This window comes from Pieris napi, chromosome 12 (assembly GCF_905475465.1).
Source record: "Pieris napi chromosome 12, ilPieNapi1.2, whole genome shotgun sequence".
NCBI lineage: Eukaryota > Metazoa > Arthropoda > Insecta > Lepidoptera > Pieridae > Pieris > Pieris napi.
Genome location: NC_062245.1, coordinates 5,505,342 through 5,530,359, shown reverse-complemented (window position 1 = coordinate 5,530,359; position 25,018 = coordinate 5,505,342). Strand labels below are relative to the sequence as shown.

Genomic DNA, 25,018 nt, shown 5'->3' with positions numbered 1-25,018 from the left:
AAATTTATGAAACATATACGACTTCAAAGATATTATTAGGATTGTCTTCGACAGATCCATTAACGTAGACGTTAAACGAAAGGCCTTACAAAACTTACCCCCTTATTCAGAATAACTAATTCAGTTTTACTATATGTACTACAAAAATTTCGATAGTTTGGTCAAGTATTCGTTTACAGTCATACATTACTGAATGTTGAGCTGTCTGCATCTGACAGCTCTCATACGTATACATTAGTCTACACGGATTCTATTCTAGCAAGGGATGCTTATGTTTAATTTCAAATCAGGCCCCCGAGTGGGGACTGGGAGCATCGCAAGTTGGGAGTAAGATGTAAGTGATGCGTGATAAAGGCAGTCTTACCACTGACTGCATCATGTCAGGAGGTGTTATGTATGTACTCATACATATATTAATACACGCATGACAATAGATAGATTAGAGAAACATTAAAAGTATAATTAAACTATAACATGACCTGAGAGTGCTAACTATAAAGCAAATAGAACGAAGCTGCGATTATGAAAACACTAAGCTAGATGGATTCTGATAAGGAAAGATGATAAAGCTTCATATGGGAATGGTTTTGATATTTTATAAATAATTTAAGCCTTATCTATTGATAATTTATAACAATAAAGTATTGTTTAAATATTAGTACTAGTATAGTACTAGATTCCCGTAGTAATCACTAGGGGACGTTATGAAGCTTACTTACTGAGTTATTCTGTACCATTTCTTTGTTTCGTGATCTTTTTCGTTATAAACAACCTTCTCGTGCGTGACACAGGCTGCCGATTTTTATTAGGTCTAACTTCACTGTATAAGCAAGTGTTAACTGCGCACCTATTATACGAGCATAAAGATAATCCCATAGTAGCGGTGATTCTATGAATATTATTTTCAATGTCATATTAGTGACCAAATCCAAAAAGATTGGAGTATGCCAAACGGCTATGGAGCGCTCGATTTTTTTATTCAATTGAAACTAAAAGACAAAGTAAAAAACGAGGTGATACGAAGCCGTACAAAAATAAAAGACGTTGTAACATATACAAAAAACGTTAAAATGGAAATGGGCCGGTCACATTGGCCGCATTTGTGATAGCAGAAGGGTCAAAAAGACCCTTACTTGGAAGGGCCCAGTGGGAAAAATAAAGAGAGGATGCCCACCAAAGATTTGGGAAGATGAAATAAAAGAGATAGCGGGAAAAAACTGGAAAATTGTCGCAACAAAGAGGGACAAATGGAAGAATCTGAAGGAGGCCTTCTCTCCGTCGGAGGTCGAGTACTAGTGTAAAACTTAAAAGAGATGGACTTACTGTAGTTATAGAGTACTCAAATAAAGGATATTTTATTTTCTATTTTTATTTTATATTATAAGTGACAAATGAGAGTAGTGTTGGCTTAGTGGATAGCGTGGGACTTCCATCCCTGAGGTCGTAGATTTGATCCCCAGCTGTGGACTTTCATTCTATGTGCGCATTTGTGCGCTGGAATCAGGCTGGCCTTATACCCAAAAATTCGACGGCGTGCGTCAGCCACAGGAGGCTACCTACTTACCTATTAGATTGAAACAGATTCAGAAATGTGAGGCCCAGACTTAATGACAAATGACAAGTACTAGTTGGTTTTGAATAATTTTCTCCTGAAATATTTATTTTTGGTACGAACAGGGTTGTAATTATGATTATAGCTGTGTCCCGCATTAAATCAATCGAAGCGGGATGTGTACATTCTGATTCCTAAGACAAAACTAAGAGCTTTGGAATATAACTATAGATAGATATTATATCCAGATCGAGTTGGCTGGTATTAGATAGTTATTTGGTTAGTACACAGGTGTTATTACTGAGCGTAATGTAATTAACAATTATTTATATGCGGCTTAAACTATATTAATTATGCTAGAATAATATATCATGCGCTCTATTCTAGATGGTTCTTCATAGACAAACGGACCTCCGTCCGCTCTAGTCAATCAATTAAATATACCGCTTTTTTGTATTGTAATGTCACAAATTGAGTGTTAAATTTGATTTGAAAAATAACTTATTTAATTATTTTGATATCAATTCAAGACATCAAGTATTTCAGATTTCTTCGCGATGTTCCTCGCGTCGCACGGGAGCCACAAATTAAGATATTATACACAATAATGCCCTCTTTGTTTTAAATTATTGGTAAAGATGTCTCAATCATAAATCAATTATTTAAGCAACGTAAGAATTAAAATAAAAAAAGTAAATCAATGGCGCTACAACCTTTTTAGGTCTGGGCCTCAGATTTCTGTATCTGTTTCAAGATCATTTGGTAATCTAATAGGCAAGTAGGTGATCAGCCTTCTGTGCCTGACGCACTCCCTTGACTTTTTAGGTCTAAAAAGGGTCCGTTCGAGCGAATGTTAAATGCGCACATAGAAAGAAAGTCCATTGGTGCACAGCCGGGGATCGAACCTACGACCTCAGGGATGAAAGTCGCACGCTGAAGCCACTAGGCCAACACGGCCAACGTAATAGAATTATCTACAAAAAAATGTGAATATATAAATTATATTCTACCTTCATTAATTTCGCTTGAAGTTTGTAATGAATCTCAGTGTCTGGTGATGGGATTCATTACGTCTCGTGTTAAGCCTCAACACTTCGTATAGACTAAAATAATACTTAGGTTGAATATAAACAGAGCTTTTAGTGGATATCAATTAGAATTCATACAAATGTTACTTATAGAATGTACGTTAATTAAGACTTGGTTATATATTACTAAATATACTCGTAGTTTTCTGAGTAAATATTGTGACAAAATTCTTTCATTAATATTAGTCTTAGCTCAAAACTCAAACATTTTGCGAACTATCTTGCTGTTTCGTTATATAAAGCGGCTATTACAATTTTAACGCCTATAAAAATAAAATACAATCTACTTTTCAGCCTGTTGAGGTCCACTGATGGACTCTCCTCTAAATTTCCAGTACGACCGGTTCCCCGCGTTTACCATCCACCGTCTTCCAGGTCATCTGCCTTCACTCCACCATCACCAGGTTATCTGTCACCTAATGGGAGGCAAATATAATCTGTAATCGTTAAAACTGTATTTTTATCACACGACTAGAAAATAGATTTGATTATTCATAATCGGATGTCAATCTCGCGTTGCGTTGAGATATGGTGTCACTCTCTACCGCATTTACCACGGAGAGTGTTAAGAGTAGTTGTTCGGATTAATACCTGCACTTGAGTTTCTTCATCGGACGACGAGGCAGACGTCCGTCGTTGCACAACAGAGCGTTTCTTAAGGCAGTTTTTTCCGCGCACCACCACTATGTGGAACCAGCTGCCCATTGAAGTTTTTCGAAGCAATTCGACTTAGGGTCCTTCAAGATCGTACCAATTGCTTGCGTGTCTTCTGGCAATGTGTGTGTTCCTGCCCGTTTGCCCCCCGTATATTAAAAAATATGAAAAGATTGGATATCGTAAATAATTAACTTAGACGTATAGTATGTTTAATTTAAATAAATTGTCTGAACTTTAACGTTTTCTTATAGCCTTACTTAGGTTTGTCTAAAAAAAATATTATTTGTTTTTATACTTACACATATATGTGACAAAAATAAATTTTATAATTATATAACGCTCGTGCTTAAACAGCCTACTCATATAGAAACCCTCAAAGTAGTATTATGGAAATCAGTTGTTTGGACTTCAGCTATTCATATCAACACCATTCACTCGTTTTAATTAAATAGTAATATTATTTCAGTATTCTGTTTACATTTTTTTGTAACACTTTAAAATATTATATGAATATAGGGATAATAAGACCGTTGTTTTTTATTAAATCAATTAAATTGACATATATACGTAATGAAGAAAAAATATGGTTGTATAATGTCACAAAATAAATGTGAGGGGGCGCACCTCAGATAATTGATTTTTATGTAGAACAGTAGGCCAATTGGCAAGACGCTCACCTGTGATATGCCCATGGACACATTCGCAAGTACGTTACCGACCTTTAAAAGATATGACCTAAATATTTTGACTGTTTTATAATATTGAAATATACTTTATAAGAAATCATAATTGCGATGAATGTGTGCTAAAACCAAAACTTGAAGAGTTGACAGCCTCACTCAGAGACATGATGGTTATTTAAATGACCACTAATAAGATCCAGCTTCAAATACAAGTTAAAAAGTACCATAAAAATCACGAAACCTGTTCATTGTAAAATGTAATAAAAAAATAACTGCCTTCGGCCTAACAAAGAACTATTTAACACATTAAAAAAGTTAACTCTCAGAGTTCCACGGAAACTGCGTAGAAGTTTAAAAGCACAAAAATGGCTACTAACATTCCGGATACAAGTTGGGAGTTCGTTTCATTGACGAAATGCAGTTTTCTAGCTTTGTACAGTTTTGGTGACTGACAAAAGGCATTTTTATTAAAGTTACATCTATTATTCTCTAATATAACTCTTATCGTATGTATGTGGCAGGATCCAAAATGCTTATTGACGAGACAACGTCTAATAAATAGTTGAACGCCGGCTGTACGCACGAAAAAACATGACTCATTGTCCCGTTACGCTCATTGTACGTGCAAATAAAAGGAAATTTATTAAATTGTAGATTTAATTTCACTCCTTCATTGTATCCATATAAAATAGTGATAATTCAATTTTATTCATAAAAAGTATACAATCATTTCATCAATGTTTTGTTGTGACGTGGTCACGGAAAATATTGTCCGTAAACCGACTTTACAGACATCGAGTTTTTTTTAGAAGACTGTCACAGATGGATAATTTATTATAGAAATACATGGTAGGAATAATTAATAATTTAATTGTTAAAGAAATATATAGAAAGGTGTAAATATGGGTATTTTGTTACGTATATAATCTTTAGCAATGAATACGTATAACCGTAATTTTGTCTTAGGCGAATATTCTAATTTCCTCACAAAAATTTTAGCTTACGAAATAAAACAGACAAAAGTCCATTTCAGCACAGGCTCATTGAAAGGCTTTGAGGCTGTCCGTTTCCGGTAAAATACCTCGCTCTAATTCGACAAATGGAACCTCCACTATACAGTTTGCAGGTGGGACTCTCAGTAATGATTATGAACTTAACATTTTGATAAAAGGAGTTTTTAATTTATAATAGTTAGTAAGACATATAATTAATTAAATAAAGGAGATCAGTTTTCTAAATTTGTTTTTGTGTCATTCGCAATGAATTGGTTTAAAAATGATGTGAAATCTGTGTTTACTATAACTTAGTATTGTATTTTGTTTAACTTTCTGGACGTGTATTAAAAAGAATGAATGACGCGTTTTTTTGATTCACAGACCATTTTTCACAACAGATAAAGGTATCTCCGTCCTTTTTCTAATAAAACGTGGGTTATTAATAGAGGTGGCTATTAAATTATTAAAGCATAAATTTCAAACACACTCTCCTTACAGAAAATAACAAGGTTCTCAACATCTCATACATCTGCAACGTCACGTATTACATTGGAGATAGCACTAATCATAAGCTTGATTCATCGCACCCCAAAATGATTTCTATTTATACTTTTTTCATATTTCATATACACGGCTACGTTGAATTAAATTCAATAGCTTGACAAGACACCGTAGCTCGACCACAGTTTTAACCTCGTGATTAAGTCTGTTGATAAGGTTGTGATAATAATTCTGCGTTCGATTTTTTACTCATTCATACGGTGAAAAGCATCATGCATGTTTTACACTTAAAAAATAACGGTGTTAATCATAAATATCATAAAAATTACCAGTGAAAAATCTCAGCAATGACTCCTTTGCGATTAAGGTTGTTAATACATGTGGGTATTTGATAACACATAATTTTGACATTTCAAAGGCTACCCATGCTCCCCACGTTTTAAATTATTGTAGGGAGAAAAAACTATAAAGGGTGTCTCAAAACGACCCAACTACTTTGTTGTTGAAAATAAAACAACATTAAACTTATTATTATTATTATTTATAGGTGAATTGAAAAGATGAATTGAATGATAAAAAAACAAATTTTACTTTTTAAACACTACATTGTTTAAATGACGACCGTTGCGTTGGCGGCACTCCTCAAAGCCATTCCGTACACTTCCGAAGACTTATAACATATATATAATTGTATAAAACTTATTGCTGTACTCGCTAAAACTCAGAAATGGCTAGACCGAATTGGCTAATTATGATCTTGAAATATTTGTGGAAGTACATGGAAGGTTTAAACTTATATAATATGTAAAGATTATTTGATATCTTTTGGCTTTAGAAATAAAAAATCGGCACTTGGTTGTCATACATTTATAGCTTTCAAAAATTTTTTTTCATAGCTGTAGTATGAAATCTAATCTTTCTAGATTTTTTTTTATTAAGTTTTGACACAAATGTATGTAGGCGATACGAAGTTCACCGGGTCATCTATTAAATAATAAATAAAACTAAATAATATAACTGCCGTTGTCTACGGGCAGTCTCATTTATCAACTTAACTTACGGTTCTGCAAAAAAAAAAATATTGTAAAATGTAGTATTTCTTATAGTTTTATATACACAAACTACTGAATTTCATCCTAAATGCAGTTACTTGACATCTTCATTGAATTTGGACAGCCTTGCATATATATGTCGCAGCCAACTAGCTTAATTAGCCGTTCAATTAACAGCCTAGCCTTTTAACTAAACGGCGCCGTTTAACTAGCGGCCTGAAAGATATTCAGCCGTAGCGTTTGTTACGACATTTAATAAACTGGCTGGCTAATGCTTAGGCCATTCGTATTTCGTACCATAGACTCATTATTTGTCAGAAATAATAAGATGAAACATATCACATAAAAATTCAATTGCTTGAGTCAAATCACATTATTATTGTCATTACACTCTTCCATTGTACTTATTGTTTTTCATGAAACTTTGGAAAGCACCATCAAAGTTGTGGTTTGCCGACGCCATATTGACAGTTTGAGGAGTTTCGTTTCGAGTTTGAGAGTGGCAAAAAGTGGAAATAAATTTAAATTAACAGTCATGAATGTATTCAATATTTGGCTTTGCGAACAAATTTCACTCGTAATACATGTTACAATTAAATATTCTGTATCGTTCTCTTCATATGGTATATTTTTTCCGTCTATTTATTTATTGATTGTAAGAACTGAATTATTAATTTATATGAGCCGAAAGAAATTAAAAACATATGGTTTAATATCACTGTAGGTATTTTTAAAATAAAATTGCACTTGTTATCCAGAAGTATTAAAAACACTACGATTCTCGGATACAGAAAGTTTGCTGGCCTCATTATAAGTGTTCAATGTTTTTATAACTACAAAAATAATCGCATCTCCTTCGAGCAACATATAATGAAGACGCTTGTTATTTTTACGCCATCTAATACTTTATTTGAAAGTTTATATACCAAATACATATCTTCATTACGTGTTTAAAGTACACATGCAAATATGCTCACTTAACAGGGACATAAGTTTAAAAAGCGACATTTTTTTATTATAGACAGCAGGCCAACAAGCAGGCAGATCATTCATCTAAGATAGGATTGTGATCCTTGATAATTTTTTCTTTATATTTAGTTATAGAATGTAAACCTTAATCGACAGAATTGTAGATCTTACGCGATTTTATATTATACAGATAATAAAAAAAGTAATTTATTTATAAGAGATCGCTTATTAGTGATAAAGTAGTCTGCCACGCCAGTAGTAGTAGGTACGCCATTTATATTTCTTTAAATTGTATAGTTTCACTTATTTTATACTTTAATAATCTTGATTTCAACCTACGGCATACGGCGTCAGTCTATTGCTTTATAATCTCTTGCTTCATAATGTCGAAACATAATATAAGCTCTATTTCTGTAAAGCTTTTTCTTTGTTATTACGTATTGTGGTCGACGTCGATAAGCCGACAGAGATATTGGGCGAAGCCCGTTACTGGCAAAGCATCATCAGCCACTCCTCCCAGTATTGCTTCATATGTGTGTGTTGTTACATGTACGTTTTTATTTCCTGAGTTTTATAATAACAAATTAATTGTAGGAAAAACTATAGCTGATGAGTATTTTAAAGGCATATAAAAAGTAGTCTCCATACGACAATAAAAGATGTCGTAGCATAAGTTGCTTTAATTTATTCTTGCCATTACGCTTTTGGGAGACTGCATAATGAGGCTAGTTGAAAACTTTTGATTACACAACAAGCACTTAGGCTGTTGACGATCTGAACAACTTAACATTTTGGATACTTTAAATAATATTTTTTACAGAAAACAAACGAATGACGGATTAAGAAGTACGCTTGAGGCAAAGAGTTTATTATCACAATCTAAAATTTAATTATTATTTATTTGTGTTATTATGTATTTCTGACTATAATATAGACACCATAAACTATTCCACTACATAATACTGCCCTGCGATTCTGTAACTCACTTTTCGAACTCACACAGCGGTTTTCGCATCGACGGTCGCTCTCAAATCAGTCGTGAAGCAGTCATTTTATGATTTGGCAATCTGATTAATAATAAACTACAAGCTCCCACCTTTTCAGAATGCCAAATAATAAAATGACTGCTTCACGACTGATTTGAGAGCGACCGCCGATGCGAAAACCGCTGTGTGAGTTTGAAAAGTGAGTTACAGAATCGCAGGGCTGGTCTACAATGTCAATGAAATTGTTATGTTCATCATTGCGTAAATACAATTTGACGGATACAGACATGAGAGGACTTAAGTTAAAATGATGATGAACACAGATTGAGGTTTTTGAATTATGGCGTGTTTCGCGGTGTAGCTCCTACTTCTATCCCGAATTAAATTATTGTCTGTCTCGATAGTATTGTGCTTCTTAAGTCCTATGACCTCCCTTTCCTGATTAATATCTATATATATAAAAATGAAACGCGTTTTCCGTTGTCACGACATCACATGAAAACGGCTCGACCGATTTGTCTGATTTATTTTTTGTTGTGTTTGTAATTGTCAGGAGAAGGTTCTTATAAAAGAAAAAAAGAAAAAAATTTCGCGGAAAATTAGAAAATTCAAGAATACTTAACCACCATACAATTCGATCTTTTTGGTGTAACCTTATGGCGTTTGACATAACACAACATTGACAGAATGCGTGCTGCAAATATCGTCAGAGGATGTAAGAAAAATTAATATCGTTCAAAATAAATGCTTCGATCGGAGTTATTATATTGATAATATAATAATATGCGAGCCAGAAAAACAAACAAAGAATGTTGTATAACATAAAGCATTAGAATAATAAACACTTTGTTTCTGAAATATTTTTTAATTCATTATACCAATTTGAAATCAATATTAATAGTTAAGACAGGACAACGTCTGTCGGGTCCGCTAGTCTACAATAAAGGTTTTGCATGCTGACTACCACCTGCCTTGCGATTCTGTAACTCACTTTTCGAACTCACACAGCGGTTTTCACAGCGGCGGTCGCACTCAAATCAGTCGTGAAGCAGTCATTTTATGATTTGGCATTCTGATAAGGAGGGAGCTTGTAGTTTATTGTTTTGTTTATTTTGAGTTACAGAATACCAAGGCTGATGTCACTTTTGATGTGAAGGGACTATGGTGTGCAGAATACATCGCGCGAAGTCTTTTGACACGATGGGATATTGCGTGCTGAAAACCTTCTCTTGTTTTTCGTTTCCATTCGGGTTCTTGGACGTGACGGTCGTGATAGATCATGTTTTATTGATTTGTTTTCTAAATTAAATACCTTTATTAAATTATATATTATATAGCTATTGTGATATTCTTAAGTGCTTAATTTTATTCAGCCTTCAGCATACCCAACATTAAAATGAATCTTTCTAACTTCACATAAATGTAACATTTAAAAGTTCAGCGAGCTTTGATGAGTGTAGTACAATATTTACGTGGAAATCTCCTAGTAATCCTTTCTTAAACGTTATTCAAAGTAATTGTAATTCAGAACGAATTCAGTAGGGTCTTTAATAATAACGATAATCCTTTTCCGGTATGATGGGAGCTTTGAAGCTCGTATTGAAGGAAATGAGACATACATTATTAGGAACGTCGTAATACTTTATTAATGTGTGAAAACATATGGATTTTTATATTGTTTGGATAACGATATGATTATTATTTCATTGATTGTCCTGACTTATTGTCGCTTTTACTATTTCACACCCCTTCTTCATACAATACAAGGCAAACCCAACTATTTAAAATTCCTCGGTCTAATACAAACTATTTACGTTTACCTTCAGACTATAACACAAATTACCAGCAAATATTTAATGTAACTCAATTTTTTTTTTTAAATAATTTAAAAAACTCTGGTATATTTTATTAATAATGGCTTTGTTATTCTTCCTTTATATTAAATATATATTATAATGAAAAATGAATTTAGAATTTATTATAAATACAGTCTTTGTATATTTTTTGCTTTTGTATAGGTGAAACTGTGCTTTGTGTATGTTTAAATGTGTATTCCGTTTTTGGCTTTTGTGTTCAGTGTAATTGTTTGAATATTGTTTAGTAAGTAGCTCTAGGAATACCGTTGAGCAAATAAATAAATAAAGAAATAAATTCATTGATAATAAAGAGACAGCTTGGAAATTGTAGTTAAAATATCTAATGACAGCGGGAAATAACTTGGTGTTATACAAGTTACAGATTACGAACAGATGCAAAATTGTTAAGTGTTAAGTGATTTAAGCATCTACAGTTCGTAGTCTACACTAAGATAGATCAATACAGGCAACTATTAATTCAAATTTAGGACCCTGATATACTTACTTCGTTACAAATAAGTTGATCAGTGTCAATAGATGCGCATAAGTAGATTTTCGCCACCACACAAAGCCTGGTCAAGATATGTGCGGATGATTCACAGGAAAACTGTTTTCACTTCATTACTTATTCTTGTATGCTTGTTTCTAGTGTTCCTGTGTTTTAGTATGACTTACATAAAATATGATTTTCATAATATTTTGCCAATTGTATTGAATATTCATGAATGTCGAATATGCATTAAAGTTGCGAAGTCAGTAGATAGCCTACGCCGTGCATCCCCTAAGGATGTCCTGTGAAAATCCGCAAAATATGCTCCAGCAAGCTTCTAAATATTAATAATATTATATTGCCGTTATAACTTGGAAAGAGTAACAATAAATTCTTTAAATTCAAATATATATAATATACTGTACATAAAAACACTTTATTTTGTGTAATCTGTCGCCCGAACGAACGGGCTCGCCGACTCACCATAGAACGGTATGTGAGACGACTAAAACGTCACCATATTCTAGAGCTAGAAGATCGGCAGTAGCTCTAGGCAGCAGATGAGTAGATGCTTCCAATGGAAAGCCACTCCACATGACACGGAACAGATTCGCTCATAGCCTTAGGGCTGATTGCAAATAACCGCGGGAAAAAAACTTTGTGTATATATAGTATACGTTTTACTTAATTAATTTAATATATTACATTAGGTTCAAAATAATCAGGTTATTTAAATAATAAAGAAGTTTTGTTTAAGAGTACCTGTGTTACAGGTCATCAGGCCTCCACCACTTCGGATCGATAGAACATACAATACAATACAATACATTACAATATATAGAGGAAACCACATGGGGTATGTGTGTATGTGTAAATTATGTGTATGTGTATGGGTGTGTGTCTGTGAAAAATTGTAGCTGACTTCATCAAACTAAATATTAATTAAATTTGTACGAAAGATAACTACTATAAGTATAACTACTACTAGACTGGAGGGTAACAAGATTTCAGTTTCAATACATATAATTTAATTAATTTTCCTCAATTTTTTTTGCGTTGTTTATTCACGGCTTAAATGAAAAATTACGGTCGGCGTTTTTTCCGCTGCACTAAGCCGCTAATTAGCTGAGAAAATGCGGGGACACGTTGCTGAAAATTTATCGAAGGCAATAATTTGTGCTCTAAATAATAAATCGAATTTATATTCATCATAGTATCATAGTAATAGAATTAAGGCATGTGGTGGCAGTCCGTCCACGAGTTTTGTATTTCAACACTTCCCTATTGGTTAAACGTGCTATTACTAATCTTGAGTGAGTGTGCTTGATTCCCCGATGAGTTTAAAGGGATTCTTCTATGTGCGAAATTAAAAAAATAGGATTAATTTATTTTAAAACTAAAACGCTTTGCGCCTGCGTTTTCCATAGTTTCTTTGTTATTATTTATTATTCCTTGGTATTTTTATTTGGCATTATTCATAACCGCGGAGTGCATATATGCATGAATTGACTTGTGGGTTTAAAAATACAGGAAACAAAGATACACAAATACATTTAAAACAAATCTCAACTTTCCTTTGATAACAACAAATATAGGTAGGCGACACCAGACCACATCAAACTTCAAAGTTCAAACTTTTATTTCAAATTAAAATTCCATCGCAAGATGAATACCACAGGGTACCCGGAACTCCATCGTTTCTTTTATGCTCAATCCAATAATATCGCTATCTCAACAACTCAATAATAATTGTAATGATCTCACGAGTCTAAATACATTTTTGATTTCGGCCAATAAAACAATTCGAAAACGACCAAAACGCTGAACGAATAGTAGAATAAAACATTTACAATAGAGATCTAAAGGGGGCCCACAAGACTTCTTTTATCAAATGATGTTCAAGTGCCTTAAAGCTCTTTCGTCAAAACATCCTAGCTCCAGAGACATCTTTTCCTTTAGACCTTCCCACAGATGTCCAGGCCTGTCATCTAATTCAGTCAAGGGAAGAAGTTCTAAACGCCATAAATACTTTTAAACCAGGTTCAACTACTGGCCTGGATGGGCTGTCACCCCAACGTCTTTAAGATTAGGAAAAGAAGTACGAAAAAGGTTAAGTTTCGGATAAGGATTCAGATTAGAATTAGCGTTCGGAATAGGATTGAAATCAGATTCGGATTAATATTTAACAACCGGATAAAACAAACAACAACAAAGCGCACTTTTTACTTCGACGTATCGATTTGTTGAGTGTGAACTTTTTCTTTGGTATATATATCCTTGGTCCTGTATTGCTATGGCAGATTTTAAATCTTCACGGGTGAAGCTATTGACTAAGTTTTAGCTCTGAGCTGCGACTCAGCGAAGCGCATCTTTTTCCTCGACTTAAAGGTTCTACCGGAAGCGAAAGTATTTTAATCGGTATTGTAGCACATTTCCTCCTATCTACAACACTAGTTTGATGTATTTATAATTCCCTTTGTTTTATATTAGTGTGTTATCTCAATGAATTATTAATATTTAATCTACGTAATGATTGAATAACAATGTTAAATTTTAATTTATTACTACAATGTATACCGTTGCAATAAATATATGAATTCGCAATTATCTCCTGTGATAAAACCGTTATAATAGGCAGTGTAGCGTGGCACCTGACACGTTGGCGACGTGCCAAATTGAACACCATGTGCACAGTGTAAATGGATAGTAGGTAACACTCAAAAAAGCTACCTTGCTATTCTGTAACTCACTCTTCAAAGTGAGTTACAGATTCGCAAGGCTGCTCTCCTTCCCTCTCCCGGGACAATTTTGATAATCATGTTATACAGTGTAAGACAGTGTTACAACTCAACCCATCTTTGTTATTATTATTTCTATATAAAATAAGCACCAGAAACAAAATTGAAAAACTGTATAATACATAGTAAAAAGATATTTAGGTAAAAATAATGTGCACTAGCCCCCACAATAAGATTCCCTATGTCGTGGTCAGCCACTCTCTTTTGAAATATTTCCTTGAAAATAATTTCTAAGAATATTTTCCGTTTCATGATAGTATCATAGTTGTTTATATATTATTAGGCACCATAAGTATATATCTAATTTTATACCTAAAAATATTAGAGGCACTCGGTGAGAAAAAGTAGCGTTTTTATAAATAAAATACTGATTCTACTATACCTATATCTCTAGAGGCAGAATTATGCACGTACGTCGACCAGTGGGCACGAATTTTTATACGTTAATATATCTTTACTGCTATTTCGTGAGAATTTATAAGTATTTAGAGGTAGTAGACTTTTACAACGACAGTTAAAATTCTATATTATAAGTATTGTATAGTTATTATAAGAGATAATTAAAATAAAATGTATGGTTTTATCTAGAATAAATGTCATCAAAAACTTGTCAAGTCTTGCGACTCAGTCTTTCTGCCGTGAACATTTGTGACATCCATATACCGAGTTGGTTAATTTATTTGGTCCCTTATCGATCTTCGGTCTTAACTTATGACTTAATTAGCTAACCTAACATCTTATAATGAATCTATTATAAATTATGATTTTTTTTTATGTTTTCAATAAATAGCTGGACTTGGCAATCGCACTAAAAAATTTAATATAACATGTATTACTGGTGATATATTGTATTTTCATACGATACTGTAAATTCAGGCTCCTTGTTGAGGTGAAACTTCTTTAGGCGCATGAGGGTAAATTTTTACGAAAACGTCACGAAGATGTGCAGCATTTTTGTCGAAGTAAAGGGAGAGAGCGATTGAGACCGATTGAGAGAGAGTGAGAAGGGTGAATTACCTTAAAGAAATTCTATATATTATTATATGAATATTTTATGCAAAATAATTTATGAAATCTCAAATGACGAATTGTATATTTAAATATCACGTGTTTTTATTATCGAAGAAATAAATTTAAAAAATTGAAACTATAATTCGTATTAATTTTCGACACTTTTTTAAATATTTTAATGACACTTAAATTAATTAAGTTCCTAATATATCTTCCTTTTTCCCTCCCTCTAGGTCTCGGAAATCTAAAGTTTAAGATTTGTATAAATATGAACAAGACTTAAAAATGAATTAGTAAAGATGGCAGTTACTTCCTGCGGTTTCCCCTGATTCGGTTAATATATGGGTAAATGATTGTAGTTTGAAATATAACGATTATTTACTCGGACAAAGCTGCAAAATTAAGCTTTTCATATAAATCGATAACTAATTTACAAAGTCTTAATTTATATTGTGTATGGTAACTTAGTACGAAAAGTTTTCCGCAATTCAATGGCAAGACGGCTTAATTTATGTTTTCCCTTTATCCGTATTTAACGCCACCCCGAGAATTCACAAAATTAGAATTCAAATTTATGTTAATAAAGGTTTTTTGACCACACTTAAATATTTAAGGCACGAATTTCGAGTTTGGCATCGCGCACCTCCTGGCCGCCTGCCATCGGAGCCTTCTTGAAAACATCCGCCTAATTTTAATTATTTTGTAAGATATCTGCCAAGTATCTTTCTAGGGAATAGTGTTTTGTAACAGAGTTGGTTTACCACTACTATTTTGTAACGAGTTCGAAGCGTGCTTTAGGGGTTGTCTTTTTTGCAAATAAAAATTCTTTATGAGTTGATTTAGTTCACATTAGTTTTAATTTACATTATTCTAGGTATTGACAAAACTATACGCTGGTTGCGCTGTGATAGTTTCACCATTGTTCTTCTGATCTTATTAACAATCTACAGTTGCATAAAATAATAGCAAATATATTATAACTATCAAATAACTTACTTCATGTCTTGCATCCACAGATAAAGCTTTTATACCAGTTTCATCGAAAGCTCAACCATCCCTGTCCTTTAGCAAACTGCTTAAAAGTGGAATTACAGCCAATAATTATATTATATAAATAATCCTTTGTCAGTAATTAGGACAAGGAGTCTATATTTTTTGCCTTCATATACTGAGTATATCTGAAACTAAGCTACATAAAATTTTAAAAATTCTAGTCTTTTTTAAATCGAACCGACTTAAAACATCCGGTGAGGTTCGTTCCGTTTCACAATTTGACGGTATCACTTCGATAGATTACACCGAATAATAATACGTTAAATTGTAAGCAGTACGTTGAGGTTCACAATCTTTCGAAAGTTTAGATTACAACCTAACGGTATTTACAATTTTACGGTGACATATACAACAATTCGACTTTACCCACTGGGGCTTTTATTGGCGGGCTGGCCAATTATTTGCTAGGTTGTTCAAAGATGCCTTTAGGTCGGAGAAGTACATTTTTTTTTTAATATCTTCTGTGCAAGTCTCAGAGGTAAGGCTTGGCACAATCGCCTTAGAGAATTTTATTAATCATCAGTGGTATTTAAATTAGGATGTAGAAATAATTGATTAGATAACTGTGTAACAATATAGCAAGCGTAACAGTAATGAAATTCGATTTCGATTAAATATCGTGTTCAAATGTAAAGCTATTTGTTAATGTAGCACCCGCGGTTAGGTCTCATTTGCATAGCTTAATTTGATACCACAGATAAAATATATTAGTTTTATTTATTTAACAGTTTTTGTCCTACAAACAATTACTATAGGTTATAGTCACTAATAAAAAATATGAAATGTGTTTTAATAGCTTGTAAATAGCCATTAAGTGGTAGATGTAAGATTTTTCCCACAAATATTTTCAAATGGCTAACGGAGGACGAACTTTTCAAAACTGCAGACTCCAGTATTCTCCAGATAATAGTAACTTTTAAACACATATATATGTATAAATATAACAAAATGTTTGTATAATCATATTGTTCATTTTAGTAGGAAATTAAAGGTTTCTTATTGTCAAATTTATAGTCTTACATATCATGATAGCTTTTGTTTAATACATTGTCAAAATGCACCAATCCAATAAATTTTAAATGAAACGGGTGAGTGTAATTGTAAAATAAAGGAGAAAACGGTTCATTTCATTTTATCGTAAGACGGTATGTCGTGTAATATCTGCGTTTGGACTGCGTCATTGTTTCGTCTTTTGTTTAACAATGCTCTCGGTTCAGAACATGCAGTATTCACCACCCTACACATGGTCTCGTAATACTGGTCTGCCTATTGGAGTAAAAAATAATAAAATTATGTTCATGGTTCTCACTCTCTGTACTATGAGTCAATCTGTTTAAAATATATCGTACCATAAAATGTATTATTATATAATAAATATTCACGGCGTTAAAGCCTAAAATTTATTGCCGCTTAAGAGATATCTTCAGTGCCATAAACAAAATTATTACTTAATAATTCATAAATATTAAACTTGTTCGAGTACTAAAACAGCGAGCTCCGTCTTAAGTCGTTAAATATTCAAACTGAATTTTGTTTCTAAATTCTTTAGAAAATTTAAAAATCCAAGGAAGACTAATAAACTATGCATAAGATAGGACGAAAGTAAGCAGTTCACGTATCCCTGATATTGTGTCGGCTTTTAAAAAAGTAATACACTTTTATTGAAATATAATATTTATTTTCCTTATTTCCCATTTTTACAGTAACTATACTAATACAATATAAAACTATACTAAAAACATAATATAAATAAAACAAGTAAAAACTTAAAACCTTTTCATAACTAATCATAAATAATGCAATTATTGTGAAATCAGCCAGTGTGCAACTAAATATATATCCGTCTCACAAGCAATAGTGTTAAGGGTGAGCGTAAAGACACGCGTAAATGGTGCTTCTCTGAGTAAATTCGTACGAGCCCGAGGCACTGCCAGCTAGTGCGATCTTACCACGCCAAGTGTGGTTATTTGGCAAACGCAGCCCCAGTCTCTTCAACATATATAAAGTTGTACGCATTTGGGAATACTAAAGACAATTTTAGAACGGTGGGGGCAAGCAGTGCCTAAAAAAAATTGGAGGTTAATATCCAGCAGCCCTTTCCTTCACATTACTTATATCATAATTAGCTGATTCAAGAACTGCAAGTTGATCTGGCAGCTACCTCGTACAAAGAATTAGTCTAGCAATTCAAAGGGGGAACGCTGCCAGTATCTTCGGAACGTTGCCTAAAGGGACTCCTTTTAATGATATATTTTAGTTTATGTTAAGTTTATTTTTTTTTTTTTTTTTCAATCTATATAATTGTTATTAATTAAATTGTTATTACCTTGACAAATTGTATATTTCTTACTTAATTATACATATTTATTTATTAATATTGCGTGGTACATCAATTAATGGATTAATATGTAATAATTGATATCTATGTTGTTTATTTTCAGTGAATCTGTGGAGAGTTCTCTGTCAGCGACCAGATTTCCACAGAATTCACACACTTGCTTTTCAATTTCAATCTCTAAGAAAGGTATTTGAAAGGAAGTAGCGGGAAGAGAATATAGCATGATATATATATTTTGTCATAAATGCCGTGCAAAAATTAACAAGTTTTAAATGTGCGTAAATTCTGAAACAGGTCGACATAGCTGTTCATTCAGAATAAAATAATGCCATTTTGGATAAGTAAAGTATTAGATAACTCATAAAATCGTATTCACAGATCATATTTTTAAATTTTATCATTACAAATGTCAACTGTAGTCTATGGCATTACGCACGAACGTCACACATGACAACTGACACTCGTGCTACAAGTTTTTGTCTTGCTCTAGCTCTTCGGAAGTTGAAAAAAAGTTTTGATTACAATTGTGATAAAAATGACGAGCTCTACAATTATTTAGAGAATTTGTTAAATTAAACTGAGTTTTTTATAAATATGACTGTGTGGCGAAAACTACAAAATGAAGAAACTTACGCTGTTGGTGAGTTTTATTAAATTTCACAAAAAAATTGGACTGTACAAGTATATGGTGCGTTCTGCTTAATCCTCTCCCACGGAGGATAAATATAAACATTGTATCACAATATTCACGCGATCTTTATTAGTGCTATCGTTATACTCTTAAAAATACTAATATATCATATATATTTAGCAATGTCAGAAAACTTCACGCTTTCAAAACTTGGTAAACTTTAGTTTAATGATTTTCTAAATCTATTTTGTTTGATGACGTTCTAATGAGAAATTTACCATTTTTTTATCTTCCTTATCATAATATTAGTATATTACAACATCTCACTTAATGATATTGTTAATCTTATTTTTTTACTATCATGTTTCACTCTGTTTTTTCTTTTGTTTGTTATCAAAAACTTTTCACAATTAGTAAGTTTTGTAAAATAAATCCTAGTGTAAAATATAGTAAATATGTGATGTAGTAAAACTTTTCTGTCTTGAAAATGTTACATGGTGACCATAAATAAGCTGTGAATAAAGCATTCATACAGTTTTGCCTTAATATAATAAAAGCAGGACGGCCTTGTCTGGCCAATTTAATATAGAAAAAGACAACACCACCATGGACAAAACTGCCTGCATTTAAACTCGCCAAATGTGAAACCTGCAGTACCATCTAACTAAATTACTGCTGTACTTTACTGAAACTTAAAAATAGACAAATAATATAAAAATATATAGCAGTCTATATTACTAATAATATCATTATAAAGATAATATGAAATAATGTGGAATCACACCCCAATTATGGCTGTCAATAATTATAGCCAGTGTTGCAATTTCACAGGTCATTTGTTACATAAACAGAGACTGGTTAGTGCTTATTGAATCTGAATGCAACATGCGTTTGCATATATTACACAATAATACTTTCCTTATTATGCTAATACCAAAATTAACTAAGACAAATGGTTTTTACATCACAAGACCGTAATTGATTTATATTTTGTTACCATACTAACTCAGAGTCAATTTTCATATTTTCTATAAACAGTTAATAAAAATTTAAATTTACTTATTCTTGGCATACTGTTGTAACAGTTGAGGTTACTTTGTAAAGTTTAATAACAAAACTAGTATTTACTTATATGAATCCGAATTTGCTCATTTATATCATAGATTTACTACTTAGTTGTTAGGTGAAGGCTAACGGATTAAGTTTTTATTAAATATATTTTTCAAGCATGCCTGCTCACTATAATCTTACCAGACAATCACAAATCAACGTCACATAAGTAGTATATTAATAGACATTGTAAAGGGAAATCCCATATTAATTACTTGCAATTAATATAATAATCAAATTGTATGTGATATTAAAGGATGTAAGCCAAACAATATTATTTCCTGTTACACTTCCTTGTTTGTACACAATAGTGTTATATGAGACTCACATTGTCTCCTTTTATGCTAATAGCTACTATTCTATTTGGAATAAATTTTTGTACCGATATAGTTTAATTATCTTGTAAATAATATTTTTTTATACAATTTCAAATTCGACTTAATTAATTTTTTAAGTGAACATTTTTATTTCATAATTATAATATACTGGCGACCCGCCCCTGCTTCGCTCGGGTGCAATGCTGATACTAAATACACTACAGAAAAGCTGTGAACGTTTTCAAAGAAATTTTTTTCTGAAAAAATGTTTTTGTGGGATACCCATAAGAGATAGACATACCTATACCATCTCGGAGTTTTCTGTTTTCATTTTAAATTTGTACAATACTTAGTAAATTATTTTGATAAATCTCGTAGGGTTCAGCCTGCGTTTGCAAGAGAAAGCGACTTTGTTTTGTACTTTTGTATTATATTTTTTGTACTATGTATTAATTATATTAATTTACAATTTTTTTACAATAACAACATACATCAAGAAACATTACATCCATCTAAAATGGAACTAACGAAATAATCACATTAAATACGTGAAATTAGTTAAATAAACTTAAATTTAGACTGGATTTTCAAGTTCTCTCCATATAAACTATACAATTACGAAAAATGATAAATGTAGCCATCCTAAAGTTGTCTATATACCGTTAAAACTTTCGAGTCTTGTTAAATAAACCTTCCCTTTCAAGATACTCCAAAGTTTATACAGGGGTCCAATCAAAGAGATAAGCTGATAAGACAGGATACGATGATAAAGGGATCAGTCGATTTAGAATGTCGGCATGTTAGAGTATTCTTAGATCTATTACAAACCTAGGCGGATGTATGGTGTTTAAACTCAGCAAAAAAGATGTATATATGTATTATGATAGGTGCCTTGATACTTATAAAGGAATGTCGAGAATTTTCGCAACGAGATTTCATTTCAATTGGTATTTTTGTTAAAACCTTTCTCTGTTAGAGTTCGTTAAAAATTGGTGGAAACTGTAATCTATCTAATAGTTACATTTTGTTTAATTGAAACTTGCTTCCTTCTCTGGAGTAACTGAACAGTAACGCTACATTACTATTCTGTAATAATAAGTTTGCAATTTGATTGCAATTAACATGTTTTCCGTTCCCATGCCAATGAAGTCATGGCGACATCAGCTAGTCTTTAAAAGTAACTAAGTCAAAATTTATACGATAATAAGTACTCAGCTTAAATTACTTAAAGTTAAATTCTAGTGGTATAACTAGATTCAATTTGATATGGGTCAAGTCCAAAAGGTATTTGGCAGCACTTTTACATCAAGAGGTGCTAGTTCATTTTGGTTAGAGAATTTTAAGTTGCAGTTAAATTTAAAGAGTTAGGGAACGTCCTAAGTACGTAATATCTTAATCAACAAAAAAGACATTTTAAAAGTTTGAAGGTTAATTAACATAAAATCGAATTCATAATTAAAAATATTGAAATAATTTGAATGGCGTAAGGCGGAACTCATATACATATGTATGTTATTATCATCGAGCGATCCAAGGACTCAAACCTAGGATTACTCACCTCAAAGCCATGAACTCTTCACATGTCCCATCAGCTGTTTATAAGCGTAGCTACTAATTTAATGCTTGATTAGGTAATGTTTCATTAACGAAACATAGTGCAGTGAAGAATTAGAAGAGAAGAATTATTTCATGAATTAGAATACGACTGTGTACTACCATATCCATACTCTTAAGTGGTGTGGAATTTTTCAGAAATAAGTAACGAAATTAGGGACTCGATTCGCTGAGAAAATCTCTGGATAAAACTGTATGCGAACAAATCAATTGAGTTGAAGGTTGTCCCGCCCCACCTGAGGAAGTTCAATTATGTTCTGTCAAAACTCAAGTACGTCACTTGGCTTGTGATTTGTGGGACGGACAATACCGCTTGATCACGATGTATACAGAATTACATACATTTAGTTCGGGTTCAAGTTGACTATATTTATCGAGGATTGCACAAAAGTTAAGCTTCTCGTATCAGATATAGAATATGTACTTTTTATTCAATTTATTGCACAAATGTCAAAAGATAACACGCAATTTTACTGCAGGCGACCTTTCTCGCTTGTAGGTTGATACTTATTAAAAAAAACATTAACTTATTACCTTATAACTATAATAAAAAAGAATAATGAATGATTTGTCTATCGGCCCGTTATATAGTATTGGCATTTTAGCTTTCAATTAAGAAAAAAAATCTAATAATAAAGAAATTCCTCATCAATTATAAACATTCTGTGTAAAGCATTTGAAGTTATAAATAGAATAATGTCTCGTTTTAAATAGGATATCAACATGTGTCGAAGGTTCAGAAACTCGCGCCCTAATTGCTTAGTTAAACATTCATCGGCCCATAATAACATCTAATCATCAATGTAAACTAATCAATTCAATTTAGGACATCTAGATGGCGTTAAATTACATTAATCTATGTAATTAACGTTATCTAGGCACGTACGGTAGTCTATCTCAATATTATATTACACCAGTGATACGTAGTTACTGCTTTTATGAAAACTATTTATACTCATACTTATATGGAGATATTAATTATAATAAAATTTTAACTGGTGTATATAATATATGGAAATTATAAGTATGATAATTGTGGAAGACTTTGTATGAGTATTGTATTTATTGAAGCTATAATTCTTTTGGCGCGTAAGGGAAAAATTATGAGAGTAAATTTTTACGATGCGCGCACACCGTCACAAAAAACCGACACCTTGAAGTTAGCTATAGTCAATTTTAGTTTTTTTGAAGTTATACTTCTTTTGGCGCATTAGGGAAAAATTATGAGACTAAATTTTTTCTATTGTTAGTGTCGTCTTTTCTACAAACGTAGAATAAGGCGATAGATAACATTTTTGTATCTTGTTATAAGAAGCTTAACTTCTAACACGTGTACGTAAGTACACACACTTTTTTTTTCATAGAACAGGGGGCAAACGGGTAACATTACCTGTTGTAGTATCCTTTAACATCAGCCTTGCGATTCTGTAACTCAGTTTTCGAACTCTCACTGCGGTTTTCGCAGCGGCGGTCGCGCTCAAATCAGTCGTGAAGCAGTAATTTTACGATTTGGCATTCTGATAAACAGTAAACTTTAAGCTCCCTCCTTATCAGAATGCGAAAACCGCAGTGAGAGTTCGAAAAGTGAGTTACAGAATCGCAAGGCTGATGTTAAAGGATACTGCCGCCCATGAACACTCTCAATGTGAGCCCCAAGGAATTTTTAAAATAATAATAAAACTAGAGTCCGAGACTTCGTACTCTCTCACTTTTATTACATATTGTATGATTACTGATGTTATTTATATGTCAAGTACAATAATAAATTGGCAATCATGCTTTGATAGCACCAATCCAAGTTTTTCGAGTACAAAAGTTATAATAAGTAGAATATTAATAATTCGAGCGTGTTCACAACTAAAAGTCATTGGTGACACCTGCTACGAAACGATTTCCCCTTATTACAGGCGATTTGCAGGAACGCCTTTGATATTACGTGTACAGTCGACTCTCGATAATTTGAAACTCAAGGGACCAGAGATAAATTTCAAATTATCAAGAGTTCAAAATAACAAGTGTTTGAATAAGCACGAGGGGGAGGGGCGACTGAAGGAAATAAGAATTTGATCAAAATTTGTTACTTATTATTTCTATATTCTTATTATGTATTAACAATTATTATTACATATAACCATTATTCACAAATTTTTATTTCAAAAAGAAGTCTGTAATCTTTTTTTGAGTGAGTGACTTCAGTCATTGTTAATTTCACTACACTATTGTAGAGTCACTAGGTGGTCACGAAATATTTTACTATACTTGGGTACAGTACTGTACTTGGGTACTGAAAAACGTTACGGCGAGTTACATGGGGGAGGGGGGGTCGATAATCTCCAAAAATTGCGCTCTTGAACGCTCCCTTATAAAGTAATCTTAGCTAAATTAAAATGCATAGAATTTTACATTATTTTGATAAGTTGAATTTGAATAAATAAATAAAAACGTTATTCAGGACAGAAATATGGTTGTGACTAAAATTTACTACTTCATTTCATTTTTGTTTGTCGCTCTAAACCCTAAATGATGTATACTCTAGGTATTATGAATTAATGTTTAATACTCGTCCCACTTACAAACTAAGGTCTTGTTTGTTCGTAATTCCGCGCGCGCATAACATCGCTTTTGGTGCGCGCCTCATAGTGTCAACGTGATTCACGCATTCCGCCCCATTGTGCTTATTATTTAAAATTGCGTAAGAGCTGCTAATTTTTATTTTTGGGTAAATATTTTTTTATGACACCAGAATAGTTTTGCTTAAATAATTCTGAATATTCTTAAGCGATTTTTAGTTCCATATTTTACTTCAGTGATAATGTTTATATATATAACCAAGTTGAAGTAAGTAAATATAGATGTTTTTTATGAATGTAATACGTAATAGCCAAAGGAACTTACTGACAAAGATTATATTCTGGATTGATTATAATTGAGTTATCATATTAAATTTTTTATTTCCGTTACTATAACTCCCGATTTTAATATTAGGTTTGTATACCTCATCATCTAATGGTGACATCAACTCTACGGTTATTGATTAAATGTTGAGATATCGCTATTGGAAGTTACAAAGTAATTTTTTTTAAACCAAGATGGATATGCGTTTACGCCGTCCCCGCTTTAAAAGCGACGAAGTATGTGAGACTCGACCGATACTCAGATAACCGGGGGATAACCCACTAAAACCACCTCGGGTAGTACCAACACGACCAAGAGGTAGTTGCGATAGCTTTTGTTTACTTTTGGGACCTCAACGGTATGACTATATGGCGTCGTGCCATATGCGAGTCGAACCATAAGTTTAGACTACATTGGTGGCA

At 32.5% G+C, this 25,018-nt stretch overlaps 1 protein-coding gene across 5 annotated transcripts in view; it reads left to right on the top strand.

The window, feature by feature from the left end:
* The first annotated feature begins 18,507 nt into the window (after positions 1-18,507).
* Positions 18,508-25,018, top strand: part of LOC125054454 (dedicator of cytokinesis protein 1) — a 52,043-nt gene continuing 45,532 nt past the window's right edge. For 4 of the 5 annotated variants that reach the window (XM_047656371.1, XM_047656367.1, XM_047656368.1 and 1 more), the window contains exon 1: positions 18,509-18,669. In XM_047656371.1, coding sequence (XP_047512327.1) covers positions 18,624-18,669 — 46 coding nt within the window. In that variant the 5' untranslated portion in view covers positions 18,509-18,623. Of the gene's footprint in view, positions 18,670-25,018 lie in introns of all 5 variants that reach the window. The other variant, XM_047656369.1, reaches the window with a different exon arrangement.